This window comes from Carassius gibelio, chromosome B6 (assembly GCF_023724105.1).
Source record: "Carassius gibelio isolate Cgi1373 ecotype wild population from Czech Republic chromosome B6, carGib1.2-hapl.c, whole genome shotgun sequence".
Classification (NCBI taxonomy): domain Eukaryota; kingdom Metazoa; phylum Chordata; class Actinopteri; order Cypriniformes; family Cyprinidae; genus Carassius; species Carassius gibelio.
In genome coordinates this window covers 14168220-14195101 of record NC_068401.1, presented here as the reverse complement: position 1 = coordinate 14195101, position 26882 = coordinate 14168220, and the positions used below count along the sequence as shown (strand labels likewise).

Sequence of the window (26882 nt, the reverse complement as noted above, 5' to 3'; positions counted from 1 at the left end):
GAGGAGGCAACAATTATATAGCACATAATCACAGACTGTAAATAATAACAACTGTACTATTGTTATTATTATGTAATAACATTTTACATAAAAAAAACTTGATTTATAAATGGTTTATAAATTATTAAATAAGATTTTTTTTTTTGATTGTGTTAATACCTGCATTAGAAGAAGGCCGACAATGAAAGCACTTCCCTGACAGTAGCCCACCTCTCTATCAACCAGGGAATATGCCTGTAAACACAAACGTTATTAAATAATTACTCGGCTAAGAGCAGAACAAGATCGGTTATTCCCCCATTATTACTCATCTTTAAAAATAAAATAAATAACAAAACAAAAAAACTCCAGTGACCTTTAGGTGTTTTCCTTGTGCTAAATCTGGTTTCAAATGAAATTAAACAAAAACCACTGTCAGGTGGTGTACAGGTTAAAGATCAGGAGGTTTATATTCCTATAACCATCTATGAACTAGAACTACTCTGTCCTAGTTAAAGAGATTCTGTAACACTTTAGTATAGGGTCCAAGTCACACTAATAACTACTTGCTTATTAGCATGTCTATTATTAACATATTGGCTGTTTATTAGTGCTTATAAAGTACATATAATGCATGACATCTTTAATCCTACCCAATACCCTAAACTTAACAACTACCTTATAAACTATTAATAAGCAGCCAATAAGGGGTTAATTGAGGCAAAAGTCATAGTTAATGGTTAGTTAATAGTGAGAATTGGACCCTAAAATAAAGTGTGACCAGAGATTCTTCTGATATTAAATATAGTGTTGTCTTAAATTAAAGTGGCTAATAACCTACCTTCATAACATTAAAGAGCACCTCCTGACCCAGACTGTCCTTCTCCTTAAAGAACTCATGTTCGGGGTAGGTACGGGCAATGTCCCTGCGGATGAGTTTTTCACAAGGCGAGGTCATCTTCAGCAGCTCAGAATACTGCTCCTTTATGGGTAGATTCTGGGCATTGCACAAAAGCTGCCACACTATTGCTCGGAAGTGATGTGGAATTCCTTTCCTAACCAGTTCCTAAGGACAAAAAACAACAAAAACAAACCACTGATTTAAATATTAACACCGAAAGCCAGGAGATAACAGCCAAACTTTAAAGCATTCGTTCATTTGAAGGATTACACATTCAAATTACTCGAGGCTCCCAGATCTAGATGTTCTCCCCAGGGTTTGGTATGTACCTCAGACAGGATAAGACCATTTTATGCTGCTAAATATAACCATGTCAGAGATTTCTACAGCAAAGCTAGATGTTTTTGTAACCAAATTATATTTGACCTGATTAAGCCGCTTCCTGTGCTCATCTGCGTAGTAGAAGATTGGCTTATATGGCTTATTTCTACAGCTGGTCATTGAGATGAGAGTCCACCTACATACACTGTCAGCACTGAGATTCTTCAGAAGCACTCCAGGGGTGAGCTACAGATGTGTCTTTGTTAGAATACTAGGCTGTACAAAAGACTTCTGTTGCTGCTTTGCTAGAAGCATCCGAGATCCTCCTCTTTGGCTTGTAAGAGGTCATACATTAAACACAAACTGCATTTACGGCGTCTCACTGAGTTCAGTATGTTCTGTGAGACCGTGACAACTGTGAAATTTGCTTAAGCGGTTTATATCATTTTCTCTTTCCCATTGTTTCCTTGTAAATGGTATTGTGCGAGCGGGTTATGTAAAACACTGCAGAAGTATTATTTTAAGAGGAAATGGAAAATATTTCACAAGGCCAAAGCTTCGGTGTAGTTGTAAAGGAATGTTTTGGAAAACTATAAAGTTGATAAGAGTTTGACCAGCCATTCAAAAGTCGTATATTTTTATAAACTTTTTTTTTTTTTTGGCTACATACCCAGGAACAAACAATAGATGCAAGGCTCACTATGAAATGTATAAACCATTTGTCATTACACACCATGTTTTAAAAAAAAACTAAACTAAACAAATTACAAAATTTGAATATTTATTATTCAAATATTATATTTGATATCAAACCTTAAAGCTGGCTGCCATCAGTAAATATAATCCTCTCTCTCGCACGGAGCCAACCCTTTCTGTTGTTTCTATATGTTCCATCAGTCAGCAATGGCACTGCACATTTTCTTAATTCATGAACACAGTAGCACTACCAGTAAATAACTCATATATTTAAATTGGGCCGTATGTTTTATGACCTGTTTTGTAATGTGTTTCACTGCCTTCTAACAGCAATAAATCAGTAGCTATGTGCTTGTGCAGTATATTTGATGTTGCTGGAGCTTTGCTCTTGCCAATAAAAATGTTTTAGTTTTTTTTTTTTATTACTGTTATAATTTAAAAAAAAAGACATCTGCAAACCCTTATGTTCAGTAATAAGTGGCATATATTTGATTTGCCCACGTTACTTGATGGATAGTCTAGCTGCTTACCTTTAGTTGTTTTTCCTTCTTCTTCCGCACATCTTCCCACTCATTGACGATGCGTCCCCACATGATCCATGAATCCTCCTCCAAGTGTGACAAGTTGGAGGAGGCTGAAGAACTAGACACCAGTGAGGAGCCACTGTTCCTTCGAGAGCCATTCACAGACCGTAAAGACTTGCTGTCCGTCTCCAACAACCTGGAAAGACAACCATGGCAGAGAAAAGTTATTACAGAAGTAAACTAACATTTTGTTTGCTCTTTTAAAAGAAAAAAAAATTATATATGGACTCAAAGTGAACCTACACCCGATGAAACGGCCTGACAGTATGATGGTTAAGGTGTTCTTAAGCATCATGCAAAACAAATGTTCAATGAAGAGTTATACAAGTAGTGGCCAAAGTCATGTCTCACTTAAACGGACATCTTTCCTCAACGGACATCCATCTTCACCTTCATGAGTGATCGCAGAGACTGACCCGAAGAGAAGAAATTGTTGAATAAAGTCACTATTGTTGTTTTCTATATGCACAAAAAGTAGTCTCGTAGCTTCATAACATTACGGTCGAACCACTGATGGCACATAGACTACAGACACTGTCTATGGAGGGTCAGAAAGCTCTCAGATTTCATCAAAGACTATCCCCTTAAGGATTTTGTAAGAATATTGTGCAGTTGAGCTTGGAGTGTAAAAATAATGTAAATCCTTAATTTCATCATTTATAACAACACAATGGAACAAGACTCTCTCTCTCTCTCTCTCTCTCATTTCCTGTGAGCTCTTTGTTGTTCTATGCATTTTTTGCTTTGTAAAATAAAACACATATACTATAATAAGCTGTAGTAGGTTGTAAAGCAGTGTATGCTAGTGTATTGTACTGGTGCCAGAATAATAATCTGTTTTGATAATATTATCTTTAGGATAAAGTGTAAAATAAGAGAAATATTTTTCAATATTTCTTTTAAAATAAACAATGTTCTGTTGAATTTCCAGCAAAAAGATTACCAAGACATACAATTTTAACGTGGCATTAAAATTGTATTAATACCACCCACTCTGAAATGAAAAGTGATACAGTTTAAAGGCAGAAGTTGTATTTCCTTAAAGGAAGATTTGGTGTACAGATGGAGCAGCGATAAGAGAAGCCATCGCATTAAGTAACACAATAGCAGTCGCAACTTTGTTCATGTCAGCTTTTCATCCAGTTTCAGAGAAGCCATCCAAGCTGATAATCAGTGAACTGAATGGCAAACAGGTTTTTGTGGCAGAGACTACCATGCATTCTAGGGAGAAACAGTAGTGAGGTCACTGCTGGAAACTTATGACACTGACATGTTCATGTTGACATTAAGTTGTATTTCGGGCAGCAGTAGCTGCTAGCCACATATCTAAACTGGTCACGGTTTACCTAATGGGAAAAAAAAACACTGGGTGGCATGTCTGTTTCAGACATTAATACAGTTCTAAGCAACACACAAATAAGAGCACAGCATTAGAATTATTTTAGACTTTAAAGTCAAGTATTTAGAATTAATAACTGAATATTGTTATGAAACGGGATTTGCCAAATGAGTGTGCTATCTTGGCAATGTCGCAGACAGCTATAAATGGAGAAGCCAATTTAAGACTCCCCAAAAAATGCAGTGGTTGTAAAACAGAAAAATAAAGCATGAAGAAACGGACTAAAACTTCCTGCCATGCTTCAAAACAAAGCTGTAAAATGCTTATTACATAGAGCAAAAAAAAAAAAAACCTTTCCCTTTCTGACTGTGAGCGACAGTGTGGAGGCGCTATCATTGTGAACCTGGCCCTGGATCAGCTGGAAAACAAGCAGACGATGCTCGTGAGTAACCTCAACATTTAAGTCCTGACAGCACAGACACAAAGCCATGGAAACCTGATCTCTGAAAAAGAGAGGGGCCCCGGATCTCTAAAGGCAGCGCTAGGTGACGTCATGACCAAGGCTCTGAGGCTGGATCCAGTTACAGCCGCTTTTGGGTTATGCGAGGGGGGCCACGGTTGATCGGGGTGAAAGGCAGCGAGAGAGAGTCATGGAGTTCACAGCTGAGGGGTTGTGATGCTGAATGAGTTACTGGTGGTAGGTGGGCAGAAAAGGAAAAAGAAACACTTTCGGTCTCTGTTTTTCTCAGACTACTGGACTTAAATCCTCAAAATTGTATCTTTTCAATCCAATTTTTGTTAGAAGCACACTATAAACTGCATTCTAAACAACTTTAAGGTTACTTTAAATTCCAGTCACGGATTGCAATGGGATACATGAGAATGTAATTCAGTCGGTTGTGGCTCTTAGTCACCACTAATATAATGAAGCAACTGGTTACTCACTTTAATGCTGTTCCAAACGTGTATGCATGTTGGTAACCAACAGTTTTCGTTTGAACTTTGACAATTTTTTTTGTTCCGCAGAAGCAAGAACAGGTTTGGAACAACATGAATGAATGATCTGAGTAATTGATCTTTGAATTTTCCTTTTTGGGTGAACTATGAAATGTACAATGAGTAACTTTCTTCGGAGCAAGGCAGAGCTTGGCTCTTTGGTACGTGGGCACAAATGAGAAGGCCTGGTTAGGGTGCACAAACCAGAAATAGTAAAATCTTTGCTTCTAAGTGGAAATTTATCAAAATCTTTATTCTGTATAATCTATTCTAGCAGTACTTAATCCTGATCCTACAACCACACACACTGCAGCTCAGATGCCAACCTTTATCTTGATGGTATTTACTCAAAGGACAGAGAGTTTGGAAATCCCACAAACATTTTGTAATTACATCCACTCACAAGCCATTGTGCATAAGTTCATAAACTATATTAAATACAAATAAAACAATTAAATAAAGCAGGCTTAGCCCGTTTGATAAATTTAGTAAGCATTAAGACAGTTTGCATTGCAAGCATTGTTTCTGTGTTAATGATTCACTGCTGGTTAAAGTGCAAAGTGGATTCTTGTACAAGAAACAAACACTGCTCATTCCTCCAAAACTCATTTAATTTTCTAAAAGCAAATTGAAAGCCAAGTACTTGTTCGACGAATGAATTAAAAAAGCAGCCACAAACAGGAAAAAAGAAATCGTGGCGGTAACAGCATTAATAAAAAAGCGTAATGGGCTGAGAATCACAGTTCTGCTGCATCTGCTGCGTTGAGCGATTGAGAACTGATCAAAGGTATTACTGTGAAGCTGCTCACCACAGGAAGCTCATTCTGTAATCCACATGTCTTTCCCTGGATTTCTTCAAGTAATCCCAAATGTGTGTCTGTGAGAACCGAACCAACCTGATTCTCTCTCACACTCTCTTGCGGTCTCAGTCTCACCCAACTCTTTCTCTCTCTCTCTCTCTGAGCCCGAATAAACACACACACACACACACAAACAATGCTTATCTAAAGTGCAAAGGCCCTCAACCTGTGAAGCAGCAAAGCAAAATCCCAGTGGAGTTCAAAATATGTTGGGGGTGAATTACTGGATTGTATTTCTTCCCAACAATGAAGCTGTATTTTGCATTAAAACAACAGAGTTATTCATAGTCTTGCAAATTCACTTCTATGTCATTCACAGGATCACAGTTTCTCTGTGAAATGTAACCGGTTACAATCACACCACATTGTGATTTGGTTCCTTGTTTTTATTTTTGTTTTATTTTACTGACCAAAGTCCCTTGTAACTCTTATTTGTTTCTTGATGTATTTTGAACCATGGTATGGAGTGTATTGAGCACATACACCACCAAAACAGTTTAGCTACATTATTATTATTTTTTTTTTTTTTAAATAAATACTATTCTTTGGAACTTTACTATTCCAAGAACGCTGAAAAAAAATATATATAACGGGTGAACAAACATATTAAAGTGAACAACTGTATTTAACATTAATAATGTGCTGTCAAATAATTAATAGTGATTAAATCGCATCCAAAATAAAAGTTTTGTTTACATAATATGTACATGGCTGTGTATATTTATTATATATGTATAAATACACACACATGCATATATACATTTCAGAAAAATAGGTTATGTCTATATATAAAATATTTATTTATAATATAAACTATATGAATATAAATATAGACATGAAAATACGAGTAAATATTTCCAAAATCTATATTGTAATGCTTTTGTATTTATATATACATAATAAATATACACAGATCACACATATATTATACAAACAAAACTTTTATTCTGGATACCATTAATCATTTGACAGCACTAATTAATAATAATTAAAGAAAATTAAATTTAAGCACTTAAAATGCATAATAGAAGGGTTTCTGGAGGATCATTGGAGACTAAAGACTAGATTAATGGCTGTGAAAAATTCAACTTTACCCATCAGGGGCCGGTTGCACCAGCTAGACGAAAAAAAGCTGGATGTAAGTCCTACGCTGGGCTTTGCAACGTCCAACTTTACGATAAATATTTACACCTGTTGCACCACGATCAAGCGCAACTACGTCCGGCGTGGACACGACGCGTCTATGCGTCACATTCTCCCGCAGTTATAGATCTATCTGAGCCAATGTTCACACCACAATGACTACAACTACTAATATAGAACTGAATTGCTGACTTTGAATTAAGACATCATAACAAGTGAAGCCACCGCGCCATGATTTCATTGAGTAAACACTTCCTAACCAGTCCGCTTTTTTTTAATCTAAAGTCTTTCACATTCCCATGACAGATTTAATTAAAGTGAAGTAAAATATAATAAATGTAATGCAATGCTTCTCTCTAGAGTTATTTTTTATAGCTGACTATCAAGTTTATGTACAATGAATGTCTTAAATGTGACTTTATGTGACATTTTGTGTTTTACTGGCATCTTTCTGTGGCTGAAAACACGTTTATAGTTAGTTTGTTTTTGTTTGTATTTTGTGAAAATATTTGAAAGCAAAATTTGAAAGCTGACTATTTATTTCGGATTAAAAGTAACAAAAGCACAAAACATATCGCAATTATTGGATGGCAGGCACGGCTACAAATAATTAATGGAATTAAAGAAATTACATATTTCAAAGCATTTACACTGTCCAAGATGTCAAATGGTTCAGTTTCTTTTAATAATCCCAGTTAATTTATCAAATCTTACTGCATAATTATTTATTTAAAAATATTTATTATTTTTACAGAAATATATTTTTTATTCACTTACTATCAATAGAGTGGTAGGCTACATCGTGCTTCGCGAATTAATATTGCTTATCCTTGCCGAAAAGACAAGTCCGTAAGCATTACAATTCACGTCTGCAGTAAGAATAAACTAACAGACGTGAATCCTGAAAACGAATAATGTCCGAGCAAATCATGACTTTTGACTTTACACCTACCTCTGACTAGGCGTAAGATTTAGTCTCAGACGTAGCACTATGCAGAGATGGTGCAACAGGTATAAATTCTAAACATGACTTTAAGTGCATTTTACATCCAGCTTAGTCTTAGACCGGGTGTTCATCCAGCTGGAGGAAAAAATTACATTTTAAAACTTTTAAAACAGAAAATACAAATTTACATTGTAATACTACATAAATTACTGATTTTACTGTATTTTTTTTACCAAATCATAAACTTTTTAATGCTAGTGTAAGGGGTATCAGCAACCTCACACACATTGATACATGCTGCAATCCAAAACTTAACTGAACTGTCTTTGAAAATCTGCCATATACGGGGAAAAAAAAAAGTGTTTCGGTGTGTCAGCAAGATTGAGAACAGCATCTTATACTGAACCATAGGAATCATTAATTAACAAATCAATATATTATTAATTTCTGATTGTATTGGCACACCCCAATTTACAGATTCATCAGTGGTACTTGAGACCCCATTTCTGAAGTGGCAAGACAAGCCCATATGGCCACATGTGAAGAATCAGAGCTCCAAACACTCCACAGATCCTCTGAGCTGAGCTGCTGCCCTACTTTCCATGCTGCAGAGAGAACTCTGTGTGGGTGTTACACTCGCCCAAGCGGATCACTCCGATTCTGTTCTAATACTGAAACTAGCCTGTGATACCAGAAACAGCAAGATGAAAGCAAGCATTGGGTCTCCAACCTATTCAATAATTAATGAGGAAAGGGGTGTGACTTTGATCTGCAAACACTAATTCAAATTAATGCTCACAAAAAGGTCAACATGCCTATTATCACTTTAAAACAGTCAGGGAAGGCTGGTGTTGCTGTCACCAATTCTTTTTATGTGAATCCAGGAAGGAAAAGGCCTTATTTTATTATTTTATTACATCTCCTTCCTGGTTTCTAATTTGGTAGTTTAACTAAATTTAGCTTAATTAAAAAGGTCTTCCTAATCAAGCAAGGTTTAAATGCCCTTGACTGTCAAATGATTTACTCTGCTTTGCTATCATGTCAACATTAAGACAATGCTGAGGTTTGGGTTGACTCGAGAGGAGACACACTCTTTGACGTGCCAGGCAGCATTACACTAATGGCATGAGTACTGTGGGAGACAGCAGGTGATAGGGCATTGTTCATCTCTGGTACCAGAGGTCAGCTGACCTAAGCACCACTAACTCTCTCCTATTTAGCAAAGGTCACAGATCAGATCAAACTGGGTTACATAGTAAACCTGAAAAGAATGAGATGGGAAAAGCCCAAATGTACAACAATAAACAATTTCTAATGCAGAACAATTGTGAAAAATGTAACGAATCATGAATGATTTTCATTATATGTTTGCAATAAATGTGCTAACATATTGGCTCATGTATACTATAACTGCTGCAGTATTAGCATTTTTTTTTTTTTTACTTTTTTTCTAAAACGTTTGTAGTCAAATGAATACTTGAATTCAGCAAGGACACATTAAGTTGGTCAAAAGTGTTATTTCAAATAATTGTTAACTTAATTCTATTAAAAAAATTCTGAGAAGAAACACTAAAGGTGACAAAGTGCTATAATCACATCCACAGTGTATCTACTAAACAAATAAAGATGAAAAAGTTTAAAGTGGTCATATGATGCTGCTAAAAAGAACATTGTTTTGTGTATTTGGTGTAATGAAATGAGATTATGCGGTTCAAGGTTCAAAAAACATTTTCCAGATACTGTACTTATACTGTCTTTTTACACATTGCATATCGTGCCGCGTAAACATAAAACCATGTCTGCATTTGTGATCGGCTAGAGTTAGAAACGGCCGTTGGATTCGACAGAAGCAGCCGGGGTCTTGCAGCAAACACATGTGATGACCCCGGGCTACATCTGAAATCTGGATATTTATCTTACAAAAACACATGGATTCGCTTTATTCACACTCCCCCGGAGCAGTGTGAGGGACATGGTATGTGCACTTTATTTCACGTCTTCTGAACAGTTGACAACAAACACCCGCTTACCCCATTGAAAGGCTTGGAAGAGCAAGGACAATTTTTTATATAATTTTGATTGGATTATTCTGAAAGAAGAAAGTCACATACACCTAGGATGCTTCGAAGAGTGAGTAGAAGATGGATGAATTTTCATTCTCCGGTGAACTAACCCTTTCAGAAGTTAAAAAATGGTAATAAAAATAATCTGTGTTGTGTACTGAGCACCAGATTGGCATTAGAATGATTATCGAAGGATCATGTGACATTGAGGAAAGGAGCAATCACTTCAGAAAATTCAAATAAATTACATTTTAAATAATCTTAAAATAGTAAAGTAACTTTAAATTATAATAATATTTAACTGTTTTACTATATGTAAATACAGGCTTAAGGTCCATGCACACATATGCATTTTTTCATATTCATCATCCTTTCCTATCAAAATACGGAGGCAAAAATGTAGAAAATCGAACCTGGTCCGATTTTTTATGATGGACAAAAAAGTTTCAGAGGCAGTTTGTAACCATGATTGATACAACACAAGGTCATATTTATTTTTTAAAGTGCGAAATTTTGGAAATCGAATTTTGGATAGCAAGAGCCTTCTTTCAAAAATTTTAAAACAGAATTTACCAACCCCACACTTTTGAACAGTAGTGTGAAAGGAGGAATAGAATCACGACACATCAGTAGCAGGATTCGAACCAGTGTCACCCACATAAAAAAATTTGAGCAAATTCACCTACCATGTTCATAACATTTCCTTCAACTATATGCGAACAACTCTAACACTTGCTATCATGTCAACAAGAGAGAAGGTTGTGGATTACAGGAAACTGGCAGACAGACAGTTCCATAGACCCACATCTCCTGCAGGTTCTATATTTGGAAAAGTGAAAAATAGCCACCACAGCAAAGGCTCATTCACTGTGTTAACATCACGTCAGTGCTCTTGACATATCACTGTTTGTACAAGAGAGCAGGCTAAATTTGGACCACACCAGAAGTGAAGCTGGACAAGACTAGAGCTCCTTATCACAAGGATGGATAAACTTTAAAACGAAAGTCTGCAAGTCTGAAAGCCAAACCCAAACAAGTGCACAAAAAATCAGAAGCATTTCCTTAAAAAAAAAAAAAAAGTCTGTAGACGTTTATAACTTCCTGCTTTTAAGCATTAAAGAATGCTTAAACCCATAATTCAATAATGTAAGTTGTTCCGTTCATCTAAAATGACCTTAAATCAAATCAAAGATCCATCCTTTAAGCAGTAAAAGTAAGGACATGAGTAATAATTGAACAAAAAAAAAAAAGATATTTATTTGCATACGCCACTCATCTGCAACATAGATGTCCAAATCGTGCTTCCAAAATACTTGGAATGGGATCATTGTTCAAGTGTTGTGCTGTGGCAAACACTAAAAATGAATTGAAACAAATCCTCCAGATGACATTGGGTGAAGGACTCGTACCTGTTCTGCTCCTCTAGTTTAGCCAACAGCTCCACATCATCCGGGCTGAGCTGGGCCGGGGAGGCTGAGGAGGGCGAGGACAGCGAGGCCGTGGATGAAGCCACAGTGGTGTGCAGCGACGAGGGGGTTGCCACCTGACTAGCCATCTGACTCACCGTGTGCGACACTGAGTTCTTCACCCATGAAAGAGTCGAACTCAGCTTGCCTGCTACCTTGTCTGTCGCCACCTTTGGGAAAAATGAAAGAAATGTGTTTAATTGTAAAAATGTAAAAGTCTTTATTTTAGTAAACTAAAGATAGGATATTATACATTTCTTGTTATAAAAAGTGCTTTCTATTTGTAAACAATATATGATTTGTTGAACAACATGGTAGTTTCAGGGTTCAGCCTCTAAAAATGTACCAACAATTGAAATATTCATCATGTTCTTCTAGATGTATTTTCTGTAAATGTATTTTCTAACACCTAATGCAATAATGAAAGCACATTCTTATGTAAACCTAAGCTACATAAATGGTATTATAAATTGCGACCCTGGACCACAAAACCCGTCATAAGGGTACATTTTTAGAAAGCTGAACAAATAAGCTTTCCATTGATGTGTGGTTTGGTGGGCTAGGACAATATTTGGCCTGACCTAAAACCTGGGTAAAAAAAATAAACAAACAAAAAACAAATTCTAAATATTGAGAAAACCTAAATACAGAAAAATTCTTAGCAATGCATATTACTAATCAATAATTAAGTTGTAATATGTTTACAGTAGGAAATTGTACTTTACTTAATTTCCCTATGATTTTTGGCATAAAAGAAAAATCTATAATTTTGACCATACAATGTATTTTTGGCTATTGCTACAAATACACCTCAGAGACTTAAGACAAAAGACCATGTTTTGTGATCCAGGGTCACAACTTGTAGATACTGAACAATGAAATTGAACAATGCAATAAACTGTGAAACCAACTGAGGCCGTTTCTTCAATAAGATGCTTTAAGAAACAAAAAAAGAACCGTTTCAACTATGTTTGCAAGGATTCTGAGATGGCCTGAAAGATTGAGAGTCTAAATATCTCACACAGACATTCTCATGTATGGAAAAATACAGGTCAGTAACAGCTTTGTACAGTCCAATATTTGAATATGGCAAAGTTTAATACCCGCATACAAACACACTGGTTTTCATACTTGGTTTGGATTGTACTGTGCAATTTTTCACTTTCCTTTTTATACTTTTCATTTTCCGTGATACCCAGAAAAGTATTGTTTTTAAAACTATTAAGTTTAACCCAAAATGAAAACATTTCTTTCTTCCACAGAACAATAAAAGAGGATATATTGAAGAATGAAGAAAGAAAACTGTATTTGTGAAGCCATTCTATACGCTCTTTAAACTGTGTAAAGTGTTTTATAAAACATTTCCTTACAGCTACACAAGCAAAATGATTTACTAGGTCATTAGTTAGGCGTGTACACCATAGATTGGAAACTGATGCCATTTGTCATTCTATATTTTCAAATACGACCTCGAGAAGGTTTGGACTAAGGGAATGTTTGAGTTCATTGTGTTCTTTCCGCCAGAATGACAATAGTACTAAAACTGACTCACACAAACAGAATCAAAATGAAATGAAAATATCAAAAAGGCAGAAACGTATGACTATTGACAGTACTAAAAAACCTTAAGACACCTGGGAACGACAGGTCAGAACACTGTAACATTAGAAAGCCAAGAACTCTCCTCCATCTAGGATTTCTTTGGTGTCCTTTACTCTTACCTGAAGAAAGATGTCACCTTAGCTGAGGTCCTCGCTAATTCCATAAACAAACCCACAGAAGGTAAATCACAAGAGTCTTCCGTCTTCAAACACCATCTGCAGCTTTGCAAATTCCAAAAGTCACACTGTTGTGTAGGTGTCACATGGGGTCAAAGTGCTCGTGTAGAAGACACTGAGGCAGCTGTAAAGTAGACAGCAGCGCTATAAGCTTCTGCTTTCCCTTTTACAGCTGTAGTAATGCTAGTTCATGCCTTGGAATTCACCCTACAGAGAGAAAAAAAATCATTTTCCTGCAAAACGTCTGTGACGTCCGAGTTCACCACACCGAGCTTCACAGCATAAGTGAGCTGTAATGATAAACCCAGGGGAAGTCTACCTCTGCACAACAAAGCAGGTTTCTCATTTGCATGCGGCACTTCTCTGAATCCTCTTCAAGATAGATCACGTTTCCTCTTGCAATCGCCATTTCTGACAAACTATGACCACACAGCTATGCATTGCTTGTGTGGTTTCACAAACCACCAACATTTTATAGTATTCCCCAGCAAAATGCCTAGAAATGACTCAAAGTCAGCAAGTTGGAAACACCCTTTCTTAGATAGCGTTACAGTCAGAAGAGTGACACAGAAAGAGGCGGGGCATAAACAGGAACACAAGAACAAAGTTCAGTTACAAAATGAAGGAGCAGTCTAAAGGATTAGCAGGTGTGTCTGAAATAAATACAATTAATACACACTGGTCACATAACTACATAAATGCATAAAATTACAATATATAATAATATACACCATGCAAAAAATAACAGAATGAAAAAAACACAGGTCCCAGGCACTCAAAAAGAATGCAGGTGGAGAAGGTAAACGTTAAAAAGCCTTTACTGTGGTATGGCCAATATCAAAATTAAAATGGCGACAACGTGCCGACACCCTTATTAAGAAGGTACACAAAACAGACACTCAATCTGGCCCTTTTTTTGTCACACAATATAGTATGGAGGCTAGACATATCGAACGTGTTATTTTAGATAACTGGGCCATTATCAAGTCTGATCCTTTACTTCAACAGATTTTTTTGTAAACCTCCTTTGGTGTCGTATCATAGAGCTCCAACACTTCGTGATAAATTGGTTCATAGTTATCTTCCTCCTGAGAAAAAAGAAAATTGGCTCAAGAGACCCATTGGTTTATATCGATGTATGAATTGTCCTCATTGCAGTAACATTATCCCATCAAAAAACGTTGTGGATTTTAAATCCAATAAAATATACAAAATCAGAGATTTTATTAACTGCAACACCACCTTCATTATATATTGTTTATCTTGCCCATGTAAGAATGTATTTTATGTAGGGAGAACCAAGAGACGTTTGCGTGATCGATTAGCTGAACATAAGTATGCTATTCGTACCAATAATCCAGAGTACATATGGCTACACATTTTTTACATAAACATAACAAAAATGATTCTCTACTAAAAATTGAGGTTTTAGAACATGTTAGATTAAATAGAGGTGGCGATAGGATTCGCAAACTGAGCCAACGTGAGCCATTTTGGATCCATCGTTTGGATGCACTTAAATACCCAGGGTTGAAGGAGGATATAGAGTTCAAATGTTTTTTATGATACAGTCTGGGGTATACATTCAATTTGTATTTACTACATTTATCATTGCTTTGTTTTGTGTTACTTTAATATTATTATATGTATGTATATGTATGTATTTGTATTTTTTGCTCTTTTTGCATTGTCCTCTTTTGTCTTTTACTTTTTAGTTTCCCGATCTCATACACCTGATTACCCGTATGTTGATATTGAACTTAATCCAGTCCACTAATTGCTTATTGATGATGGGAGTGGTTTGGAGTATTTTTATGTGTGAGCACAGTAATTGTGATTATCACTTTGCCCTGAGGAAGACCATTGCGGCCGAAACATGTCGGCATTTTAATTTTGATATTGGCCATACCACAATAAAGGCTTTTTAACGTTTACCTTCTCCACCTGAATTATTTTTGAGTGCCTGGGACCTGTGTTTTTTTCATTCTATTTTGCTTCCCCATTCCTAGAGCACCTACTACGAGTTCTTATCTCACCAGAGCACCGGGTTGAATCGTTTTCAATATACACCATGCGTTTTATTTTATTTTTTATTTAATTATATTTAATTGAGTGTGTTTTTTTTTTAATTCATAAGTAGGAGTATAAATCGGATGGTTCTTCACGATATGATACAATACAATATCGATTCCCATACCCAGTGATATGATTATTGCTGATACTTCAAAATAATTCGCAATACGAATTCGATCAATATATCTATATTATTATATTACATACCTATTTTAAACAACCATCTACATTTTTATTAACTCACAAATGCAACCAAAACATATAACATGAACATTTATCTTAAATTTCCAAATCCTGTCCCTAAATTGGGACATTCACAGCACAAAAAAATAACACTTTTTGTTTTTTTTAAATAGTGCTAAAACCATTTTCTACAGATAACCAAATTACAAGCAATAGCAGAAATTAAATGTAATATAACAAAGACTCAAATTAAATAAACAGTGATTCTTTAGGTTTTTCCAAGCAGATCTAAACTAAATGTTCATGTACAGAAATGTTGAGGAGATTATCCCCTGCTATGTAAAGCGTATTGAGCTCCCAGAAAAATGCTATATAAATGTAAGGAATTATTATTAAATGTAATGATCAAATTTAAAATAACACCACATAGTCTTCACTGTATAGATTAAATAGCCTATAGATTAATCCTTATAAAAGTTGTTCAGTCAACATCAGTTAGATTGTTTCTTTGGCAGAAGTTTTCTGTTAGTCTACTTTAAACTTTAACACGGAAAGCACATATCCAATATACTGATACATATGCATTTTCTTTCTCAACTGTTTACATTAAGACAGGCCTAACCAACTGTGTAGTAGGATATTCGCCAAGGCACAAGTTGATGTAATTTGGTCTGTATTTGTTCATCCATACATAAAGCAGAAGAGGGTTCAATCGGGTATTAGAGCAATGTCGATATGGCTGTCTGTAGGCTATACATTTGCTCATAATGTATACACGCTGAAAACTTCTCACAAGCATTCAAAAACTTTCCAGAGCGTCTTTTACACTCACCCTTATGGCAGTCTTAATTTGTTTTAGTCTTTCTATTTAAATGTTCACATTTAATCCAATGTTCTACTTAACATTTCTAAATAAACGTATCACTGTATCTAAACAAACAACATGTTTATTAGATCCTGTACCCACTAAATTACTGAAAGATTTGTTACCTGTAGCCGAAGAACCGCTTCTCAATATTATTAACTCGTTGTTATCTTTAGGTCACGTCACCCCTATAGGTCACAATTTAAGCTGGCGGTTATTAAGCCTCTTATTAAGAAACCAAAACTAGATCCAAGTGGACTGGCAAATTATAGGCCTATTTCAAATCTTTCATTTATTTCTAACATTTTAGAAAAAGTTGTGTCTGCTCAATTGAGCTCCTTCCTGCAAAAAAAATAAAAATAAAAAATAAAAAGATCTGTATAAAGAATTTCAGTCAGGTTTCAGGACCCACCATAGCACAGAAACTGTACTTGTTAAAATTACAAATGACCTGTTTCTTGCATCAGATCAAGGCAGCATCTCATTGCTAGTTTTAATTGATCTTAGTACTGCGTTCGACACCATAGATCATGACATACTCATAGATCGATTACAAAACTATATTCAAGGGCAGGTATTCAAGGGCAGGCTCTAAGATGGTTTAGATCCTACCTGTCTGATCTCTACCGTTTAGTTCATTTAAATGGGGAGTCATCTCATTTATCACCAGTAAAATGTGGAGTGCCACAAGGATCTGTCTTAAGATTAATTATTGGACCAAAAAAACAGTACACAGAATCTTGTAGATTACAATTTGCAACTAGATGGATGTACTGTTACCTTCTCTACATTCAAAAATCTGGGTGTTATATTAGACAGCAACTTGTCTTTTGAAAAACATATTTCCCATGTTACAAAAACTGCATTCTTCAATCTTAGAAACATTGCCAAGCTATGAAACATGTTACCTGTTTCTGATGCAGAAAAGCTAGTTCATGCATTCATTACCTCTAGACTCGACTATTGTAACGCACTTCTAGGTGGTTGTCATGCATCTTCAATAAACAAGCTACAGGTAGTCCAAAATGCAGCAGCTAGAGTCCTTACCAGAACAAGAAAATATGATCATATTACCCCAATTTTACAGTCTCTGCACTGGCTACCTATTAAGTTCCTTATCAGTTACAAATTATCATTACTTACCTATAAGGCCCTAAATGATTTAGCTCCTGCGTACCTAACTAGCCTTATACCATGTGACAATCCATCACGGTCCCTAAGGTCACAAAACACGGGACTTTTGGTAGTTCCTAATCCTAGGATAGCAAAGTCCACTAAAGGAGGTAGAGATTTTTCACATTTGGCTCCCAAACTCTGGATCTCTGGAATAGCCTTCCTGATAATGTTTCGGGGTTCAGACACACTCTCTCTGTTTAAATCTAGATTAAAAACATCACTTTCGCCAAGCATTCAAATAATGCATCTCTTAAATTATGACTGCAGTTGCATCTGATCAAATGCGCATTCTTATTCTTTAGCTTGGGTTAAACTAATAAATTTTACTATGTTGGCACAGCAGCTACGCTAATTATGTCTCTAATTGTTTTGCCACGAGATGTAACTAGGATATACACAAGCTCCAGTCTGGATCCAGAACACCTGAGAAGAGATGATGCTGACCCCTCAGAGGACCCCAGATGATGCTAACCCTGACTCAACGAACAGAACTAACAAATATTGCTACAAGTGAGATTGCATCATATAATAATTGCTGTTAGTAATATTTATCGTCTGGCTGACTAAGTCTTGTATTAATTTTTCTGAAAAAACCTGTCATATGCACACAAACTGGCAGTCACCACTTATAAGCTACTACTAAATATTGTAGAAACGTAATTTTCTGTGAAGTTGCTTTGTAATGATTTGTATAGTAAAAAGCGCTATACAATAAACTTGAAATTTCTTTGATATTAACTGTGAAATTTAATAGCAATTACTCAGCGAAAATTTTACTAAGTAATTTTAAATGTCAGTTTCTTGCACAGACCGATCGTTTTCGTTTTGTCTACAAATCAGTGTATTGTCACGAGCCACAGGGTTTAATTTGGTTTTGTTTGTGTATGGGTTTTTTTGTTGTTGTTTTTTTTTGTATGTTTTAGCTGTGATTCCCATCCACTTACATTATAAGAGTGATTGACTGCAAAGGTTTGAGTTAAAAATCTTGGTTTGTGTTCCAGTTGTCCGAGATCTGAGTCACACTCATGGCAACAGCTGTACTGCTCTCACACAGCTGTTAGCTGTTTTCTGTGCATTATGAGCTGCACACACATGCAAATACAATCTGCCTGGCTTCATAAAGCAAAATCAGATTTCAGACCCCTCCCTGCTGATCTACCCATGAGCACGGTCTTTTATATATCATGCAACACATAAGAAAGTAAAAGGAACTAAACAGTCTCACCACATCACAGACTGTAGTATTCTCTCAGCTGTGGTACATGTCTGACTGACTGAGAATTCTAGCACTGTCAGAGGAGAGTCAATACTGTAAGTAAAGAAAACATAATTTGGGTAAGCCTGACTTGGCCTCTCAGTGGAACGAGGGTTTCTATAAACTGAGAGAAGAGTAACTGCTAGGAAACAGAACAATATCACTTCCTATGCTCTGGTCTTCTAAATGATTCATGAGTTGCTGGGCTGTGCTTACTGAACAAGAAAAAAAAAAAAAAAAAAACACATGAGATGAGGGTCAGGCCTCATGCATTTTCATTATGTTTAATGAAATTTCCCAGGTCTCCCTCTTCTAACAGCAGGGCTCCAGACTAACTTTTTACATTAGGAGCACAGTGGCCCCCAACTGAAAATTTTAGGGGCACAACCAGAAAATTTAGGGGCGCACACCGTAAATCAACATGCTAACCAAATCTACTAATTTCCACTGTATTACTAATAAATACTTTAATAATAGATGCAGAAATTACAATGTGCCGTTTCAAATTCAGTGTCACATTTTATTCTGCACTTTTGAAGATGCAACAAGGTAAACTGACAGCACCATCGCTGTCATGACAGTACAAATAGTAAACAAAATTCCATACACTCAGAATAAAAAATGTGCATAGTAAAAAAGTTTGTGTGCATGCTTTATCGTTGTTGTATGTTTCGTTAAGTTTTAAGCCATTCTTCCTTTGAAGGTCGAGCTGGCTTTTGTATTTGGTGAAAAGTAGTTCTAATAATTATAGTACCTCAGCCATCTGAATTCTTACAGCCAGTCTTCTCGAAAATGGTGAGTGTGGACCAGGGCCGGCCCTGACCAATTTGCAACATTTTACCTGGCGCCTCATGCATATATATATATATATATATATACACACACACACACACACACACACACACACACATTACAGCAGAACTGTTTCCAACACTCATAATAAATCATCATATTAGAATGATTTCTAAAGGATCATGTGATAGACTGGATGTCACATGTGACACTGAAGAATGGAGTAATGATGCTGAAAATTCAGCTTTGCATCACAGAAATAAATGATAATTTAAAGTATAATAAATTGAAAACAAATTATTTTAAGTTGTAATAATATAACACAATATTACATTTTTTCTGTATTTTTGATCAAATAAATGCAGGCTTGATGAGCAGAAGAAACTTCTTTCAAAAACATTAAAAATAGTAATGTTTCCAAACTTTTGGCCTGTACTGTATCCCCCCAAAACTGCACAACTGTAGAGTAAAAAAAAAAAAAAAAAACTAAACAAAAAGTGATAATGAAAAATGCGTCTTAAAACTGATTGTACAAAATCACAGTCTGGGGACTCAGATCTCAGAACAACTGCTAACATTAAGTTTAAGGTAAAAGTAACTGCCATGAAATTATAGTATCTTCTTACTCCTATGCAATAAATTGCTATTTCACTACATCTCTTTACCTCCGTCTTTATCCTCTTCTCTTCTTTTTGGCACTGTATCTATCGCAGACTATGCTCATTTATAATGTGTCATGTAAATTCGGCCTTCCGTCACAATCAGGAAACTTTCACCGTGTCTAGAACTGGCGCGAGCTGCCAGGCCCGTTTCTACGAGCTGTGTGTTAACAAAAGCAGTGCTGTATACATTGGATGCGGCGTCGGGCACGCTACACAACAAATTACCAACAACTGATTGTGCGCGCACTCTGTTTCTGACACACTTCAAGCACTCGATGGGCGGGGGAAGATTGAAGAGCCGGATTTTTTTTTTTTTTTTTTTTGCTTTATTTGGAAGTGTTTTGAATTAATGGTTTTTAAATAGTAGCCTATTATAAAAAAAAATATGTAAAAAAAAAAAAAAAAAAAAATTCACTCGTTCACTCATTCTGGCGCCCCTATGGATGAGTGGCGCCCTTAGCATTTGCCTATACCACGGGCCGGCCCTGGTGCGGACTTTTTTAGCCACACCAACCTCTGACTCTGAATCATCATCTGACGGTGACACTAGGCTCTGGCACTGGTACACTAGCCGCAGGTCGGAAGAACGAATCAATAGTTCGCTTGCTCATAGCTCAGACGCACGCACATATCAGGTTGTGATGATATTTGTCTCTGTTTCCTTCCCACAGATGTTTACGCCCGCTCAATTATCTCTAGCCCCCCCCCCCCCCCTCCACACATTTTAGCCACTTACAGTGGCCATTCCCTATTCTTCTCACACGCATTTGCCGCCTCACAGACAGGCATCACTCAATGAGACGCGAGTGTGTGCAAGTTGTGTGTGTGTGTGTTTGCGTGCGTGCGTGTGCAAATCTACTGGTCGCACATGTGCGACTGGATGTAAAATTCAGTCGCACACTCTCAAAATTTGGTCGCAAAATGCGACCATTTGGTCGCAGTCTGGAGCCCTGAACAGTAGAACTATTAACTACTAAAAACAAACACAAACAGGTACATGAAATGCAAGGCCGACACATATGCAATATCTGTGTTCAAAAAGACATGAATGTCAGTTTTCAGACATAAAATCATCTGATCTGACTTGAAAAGACGTTGCAAAAAACAGAACTTGAAGTCTGTGCAGTCTTGCACAATCTACATACTGCAAAAGGAAACTGCTTTAATCTTTTAGATCAGGGGTTCTCAACCTTTTGGAAGCTGGGCCCCCCCAAAGCTGGACCTGACCCCATCTCCTCCATCTCCTGGCAGAGGACCCCAAACAAGCGAGAGTTTAGCGGCCATGATTTGATGAGATTTATTATTTTCACGGACTGGTTCAGCACGGAGTCAAAGAGAACTGGCAGTTTATTCGTTCATATATGAACGAATAAACTGTATAAACAAGCGTATAAAACGTGAGGTCATATTTAGTTATATATATGTTTTATACGTTTGCAGCCTCTGAAACCTCCGTCCGTCATAAAAATTAATTCAGATGTTTCGATTCTCTGCATTTTCCGCATCCGTAGCAAATATTTTGAGGGGTGTTTTTGACCATTGAGAGCCACCAAATGACGAATATGAAAAAAACGAATACGACAATTTCGGACTCGGTCAGGGTGCAAGGACCTTAAACTTTTGAGGCTTGCGCAGCTTCTCGAGGAGAAATCAAACAAATGAGCGCAGTCTATGAGCGCAGCACACACAAGTAAACTAAACTGACATACTGCAGTTAAATTTCAAAATGTGGTGTTTTTATATTTCTAACATTTGAATAAAGTCCAGCAACATACATCACACGACCTGACGACCAAGAGAGCTGACAATTGACCATCACTTAATTTACCATCACCTCGCGATTGAAAATGTGACACATGACAGTTCAACAAAAAAGTTAATAATATTAAGTCACTTACATTTTAGACGTAATATTGACTGTTTTGGTCTATTTTAGCAATGAAAATAGATCCGATGAATCCAAACAAAGATCACAACATAGCGCATCTCACAGAAACACTCTCAATCGTGTTTTGAATGATTCAGTGTTTTGAACAAATCGTTTGAGTCAAAGATTCAATGACCCATTCACAAACATCTGTCTCATTCTGGATGAATCGGCCGTTTGAACGAATCGTTTAAAATTAACGACTCTATGACTCGCTTAATAAAACCGCATCACCTGCATTTGCGCTCACTATCGACAAACCAATCAAATTTGTTCAAAACTTTTTTTTTTTAAATCAGTCCAAACACATTTTAATTTTTATTCAGGAGTTATGTATATACAAAACTATACATTTTATGACAGTAGTTTGGTGATAAAAAAAATGAATGAGACCGGTTGACAACCAGTGTTTTAGATGATAAATAAAACATTAATTGCAAGTGACATCTTTTAAAGTGAGTGCAAACATAATGCTATAATTTACTTTAGAACTAGGAATTAGGGAAGTGTGTGAGTACTTAGTGTAGAAAGAGTAGCTATCTAGTAAAAATTCAACCAGAATATCATTTTTTGCTGTTATCATTTTTTATCATTGAATTTTTAATTTTCATAAATGCATAGGTTTAAGTAAGAATTATGCTGAAATGTTATAACATTTATTCAACTGTAAAAATAACAGCATTTATTTTTCACAGGTGTTTAAAATGTATTTTGAATTATACATTCATTTATAGTTGTGTTTTAAGGTGTTAAAGGAAATGTAGGAAAACTTTTACAATTAATATCAAGTTTGTGAATAACATTAATATTTAAATACAATTTTAACAGTATTGTCAAGTATTGTCAAGTATTTACAATAAATTTCAAAAAACATATCCCTATTAGACATTCAAAAATACTGTAATCCTTTTTTCTCTGCACTGGATAAACAGAGCTGCATATTTGTTGGACAAAGTCACATTAATTCATGACTCAAGTTTCTGTTGTGAGTGACCTTCACCTGACAGTGATATACTGTCAATAAAAGGAGAAGGACAACAAGACAATGATGTGTATGCACTTTCCATCCACACTTCTGGAGGTTCAGGAGAAGGAAAAACAGACTACATGGACTTTTGAACATGCTGAAGTCAACACAATATCTTTCAGCAAACCATTAACTGACCAGAGGTACAAATGCAGAGTGAGAGCCAGAGAAGAGTGTTCATTAAAGACCAAAAGCAAATAACAATAACAGAGTATGTCATTATTTCAGCCGCGTAGAAACCTGCAGACATGCATGCTGGTGCAGATCCAGTGTCATACAAGAAAACAGGAAACAGCAGACAGATGACCACCATTTTTGGTGCTTTGACCCTGCGTTGACCCTGCTAATTTAGCACAATACAAAAGATCGGTACTCTACAGCTCCACAAAAAAAAAATTCTGATTGCAAAATGTATCAATAATTTAAAAAGAATTAGATACCTGATAAGTCCTAATGAACAGAGGAAAGTAGACAGACTTGAGTCATACATGCTGTCTAGACTGACTTGATTTACCCAAGTTAAAAATTTCTGTTATGGTCTTCAATGCAACATAGGGGTGGGCGTTATAGAAAAAAACATCATATCACAATTCTTTTTAGAAATAACACAATTTTATCACAACTCTTTATCATGTTGGTTTTACTATTTTGCAAGTTGTCTGAGCATTACAGCCAAACTAATTCCCCTATTATAAAGGCAAAGCCTTTCAAGGTAACAAAAAAAGAATTGCAGATATTTAGGCCAAAGAGAGCGAAGATAAAAAAATCTTTGTTCTTAGATAAAAGATAAAAGAATGACAAAGATACACATTACAACTACACATAATATACAAATAAAACAAACAGTGCTTTATTTTCAGGTACAATAGGTGTATTTAGCAGGAGCATTCAAGAAATGTAATGAACAACATTAACACTATATAAACTGATTCCTAAAGCAACTGTATTTCATTTCTTCAGCCAAGAGCAGTGAGTGATTTTTCTCTTTGTGTTTTGTGGTTTTATCAACGTTAAAGGAATAGTTCACCCAAAAATAAAAATTCTGTCAGCTGTCTGTCAATTCTGTCATCGTTTTTTTTATACCCCATTTACTTAGGAACGTGGAAAACCAATACTTCCATAGTATTTTTTGCTACTATCAAGTTTAATGTGGACCAGCAACTGTTTGGTTACCCACATAATTTAAAATATCTTCTTCTCTGCTCAGCACAAGAAGAAATAAATGCAGGTTTGGGACAATGTGACAGTGAGTAAATAAAGACAAATGAAATTTTAGGGTGATCTATCCCTGTAATGACAGTAGGCTACATGTTTAATAGGCCTACAAAAGTTAACTTGGTTCAATAACCAGGCGCTGTTTGACAGGTTTTAACACACACGCTTCAGGGTGTATCCGGTGCTCAGAAAAACCACAGATGAGACCAGCGCATGAATGAAACCTAGTAAAGCACATGCAAATAATGAGAGAGTAACTCTACTGCCGAGTAAACACTGTTGTGAATGCATGTGGTGTAGTACAGTATATGATGGAGGCGCCAGAACAGCAGCTGATAGAATGTGCGCTGTAGCACCATACTACCATATTTCTTCAAAAGCAGATCGTGGAGACATTCTTACCATTCACGATCAAAAATAATCGCACACACCTAGTGCAACAAATCACTAATGTTTTTGGTGGGGGTTTTTTGCAACTTGTCCTTGTAACCTGCAATGTTTTGATGATTACTTCTAGGGTTGCACAATAAATCGCATGCAATATTTAATGTGCATTTTGTCAGTAATGCCAGTTCTGTAATCAGCGGTAAATCTCCATCATGTCCATGCTTTCAAATGGAGCAGCATTTACTACACAGAGCAATCAATCATAACTTTAGCACTATATTCAAATATAAAATATATGATCTTAAGTTTTACAATACTTGTTAGAAAAAACACCAAGTAGTCTAGTTTTACCCAGATCTTCCCTCTGGTGAAGCATTTTTGGTCACTTCAAATGGATTGATGTCTCAACGTGTCACACGTTTTAACTTATTTATAGAAGGCCATTTCAACATTTAGGAAAGATTTGCGAGTTGCTTTTCTTTTTGTAGTGGTTCTCCAGATTCTTCAAATATTGTCCTTTTCTGTTTTTTTTCCGCTCACGTGTGACACGCTCTGTAAAGAACCATAAATTTAGAGCTAGGCATCATTCACACAGCGCTTTTGATTTGACACTGGCAGTGGAATAGGTTAAACATGCAAAAACATGGGAGTGAACTTCTTTTAACTTGAACGCAGTGTTTTTAGAATGGCGTTCCATGCATGACATACTGCAAGAGATGCAGGCACAACAAAACTCAAACATATCCATGTGTACACAGAAAAACTATGGAAAAACAGCACAATCGAATAAAAAACCTGTAAAAATCTACTTCTGTATGTCTGATATTTCATATTTGCATCATGGTGACAGGCTGAAAGCTGCTGTTGTTTTTAAAAAAACATTAATAGTTAATAAAAATCTACTGGGGTTATACCTTCAGTAATTTTGAAATTAAATTACCTTGACTTTGAGAATTTCTTAAATCATTTTTCTCCTATTATTTCTGAACACAATACGTCTAAGATAAGTTTTTACAATTTGCAGCTGTAGCTTTTGCATCTTTTATTAAAAGATGTTAAACGAGTGATTTGTTTAGATGTGCTGTCCCGATCTAGAAGTGCTTTTCGTTAACTGCAAGCCATTCTATTCACTGCGTGTTTACATTCCTCTGCAAGCACACGTGAACTTCGCTTTACAGAAACTCACTGATCAAATCACAGAGACAGAACAACAACACCTGGACTCTGTTTTAATCATTCTTTGGGGCTTTAATAAAGCAAATCTTTCCCGTGAACTGCCAAAATACAGACATCACATCACATGTCCAACCATAGTAATATATATGATTACTGTTACACCACAATAAAGGATGCATTTCAATCTGTTCCACAAGCAGCTTTGGGGCCCTCTGATCACTGTTTGGTTCATCTTATACCAACCTACAGGCAGAAACTGAAGTGCTAAAACTGTATTAAAGATTGTTAAAAGATTGACTAATGAAGCAGAGCAGGATTTACAAGCTAGTTTTGACCTCAGTGCTTGGAGTGCTTTTGAAACTGCTGGCTATGATCTGGATGAGCTCACAGAGACTGCAACATCATATATCAGTTTTGGTGAAGATATGTGCATTCCTACCAGGACTCATCTAACTTATAACAATGACAAACAATGGTTCACTGCAAAACTCAGACAGCTCCATCAGGCCAAAGAGGATGCCCACAGGAAGGGAGACAATGTCTTGAATAAACAGCCCAAATACACACTGGAAAAGGAGATCAGAGTGGCCAAGAGGAATTATTATAAAAAAAATAAAAAAACAGCAACTCTGCAACAGTGTGGAAAAATCTTAAAGAGATCATCAATTACAAGACACCATCCCCTAGCACTGTGGAGAATCAACAACTGGCAGACGATCTGAATGAGTTCTACTGCAGGTTTGAAAAACCACAACAATTCACACTAGGGATGCAAACAATTAATCGATTATCGGTTAATTGTCGACAAGAGATTGATCGATTAAGGCTGTCGATGGTCGGTTAACCGATGTAATATTTGCCTCAGTGCGGCTCATGTGCAGAACATGTGCGAGCGGCTGTGAGTGAAACTTTAAAAGTACATTAAAATAGAAACAGCACAAAAGTTATTCAAGATGAAAAGCAATAGAAATGTAGTAACTAAGCCATTTCATCAGATAACTGCACTTTGCAGGGATGCGGGACACAGGACAGGTAGTCTATTCATTCCTACAACTTGTTAATTCGTTCCTAC

The 26882-nt window shown here is 36.2% G+C and overlaps 1 protein-coding gene across 7 annotated transcripts in view; it reads right to left on the bottom strand.

Moving 5' to 3' along the window:
- Positions 1 to 26882, bottom strand: part of LOC127959373 (ecotropic viral integration site 5 protein homolog) — a 61728-nt gene that overhangs the window by 23769 nt on the left and 11077 nt on the right. For 4 of the 7 annotated variants that reach the window (XM_052558516.1, XM_052558511.1, XM_052558512.1 and 1 more), the window contains exons 2-5: positions 11238 to 11464; positions 2428 to 2617; positions 821 to 1045; positions 160 to 234 (exon numbers count right to left, since the gene is read on the bottom strand). In XM_052558516.1, the coding sequence (XP_052414476.1) occupies positions 160 to 234; positions 821 to 1045; positions 2428 to 2617; positions 11238 to 11464 (717 nt within the window). Of the gene's footprint in view, positions 1 to 159; positions 235 to 820; positions 1046 to 2427; positions 2618 to 5625; positions 5783 to 11237; positions 11465 to 13015; positions 13280 to 13391; positions 13636 to 26882 lie in introns of those variants that run through there. The other 3 variants (XM_052558515.1, XM_052558514.1, XM_052558517.1) reach the window with 3 other exon arrangements.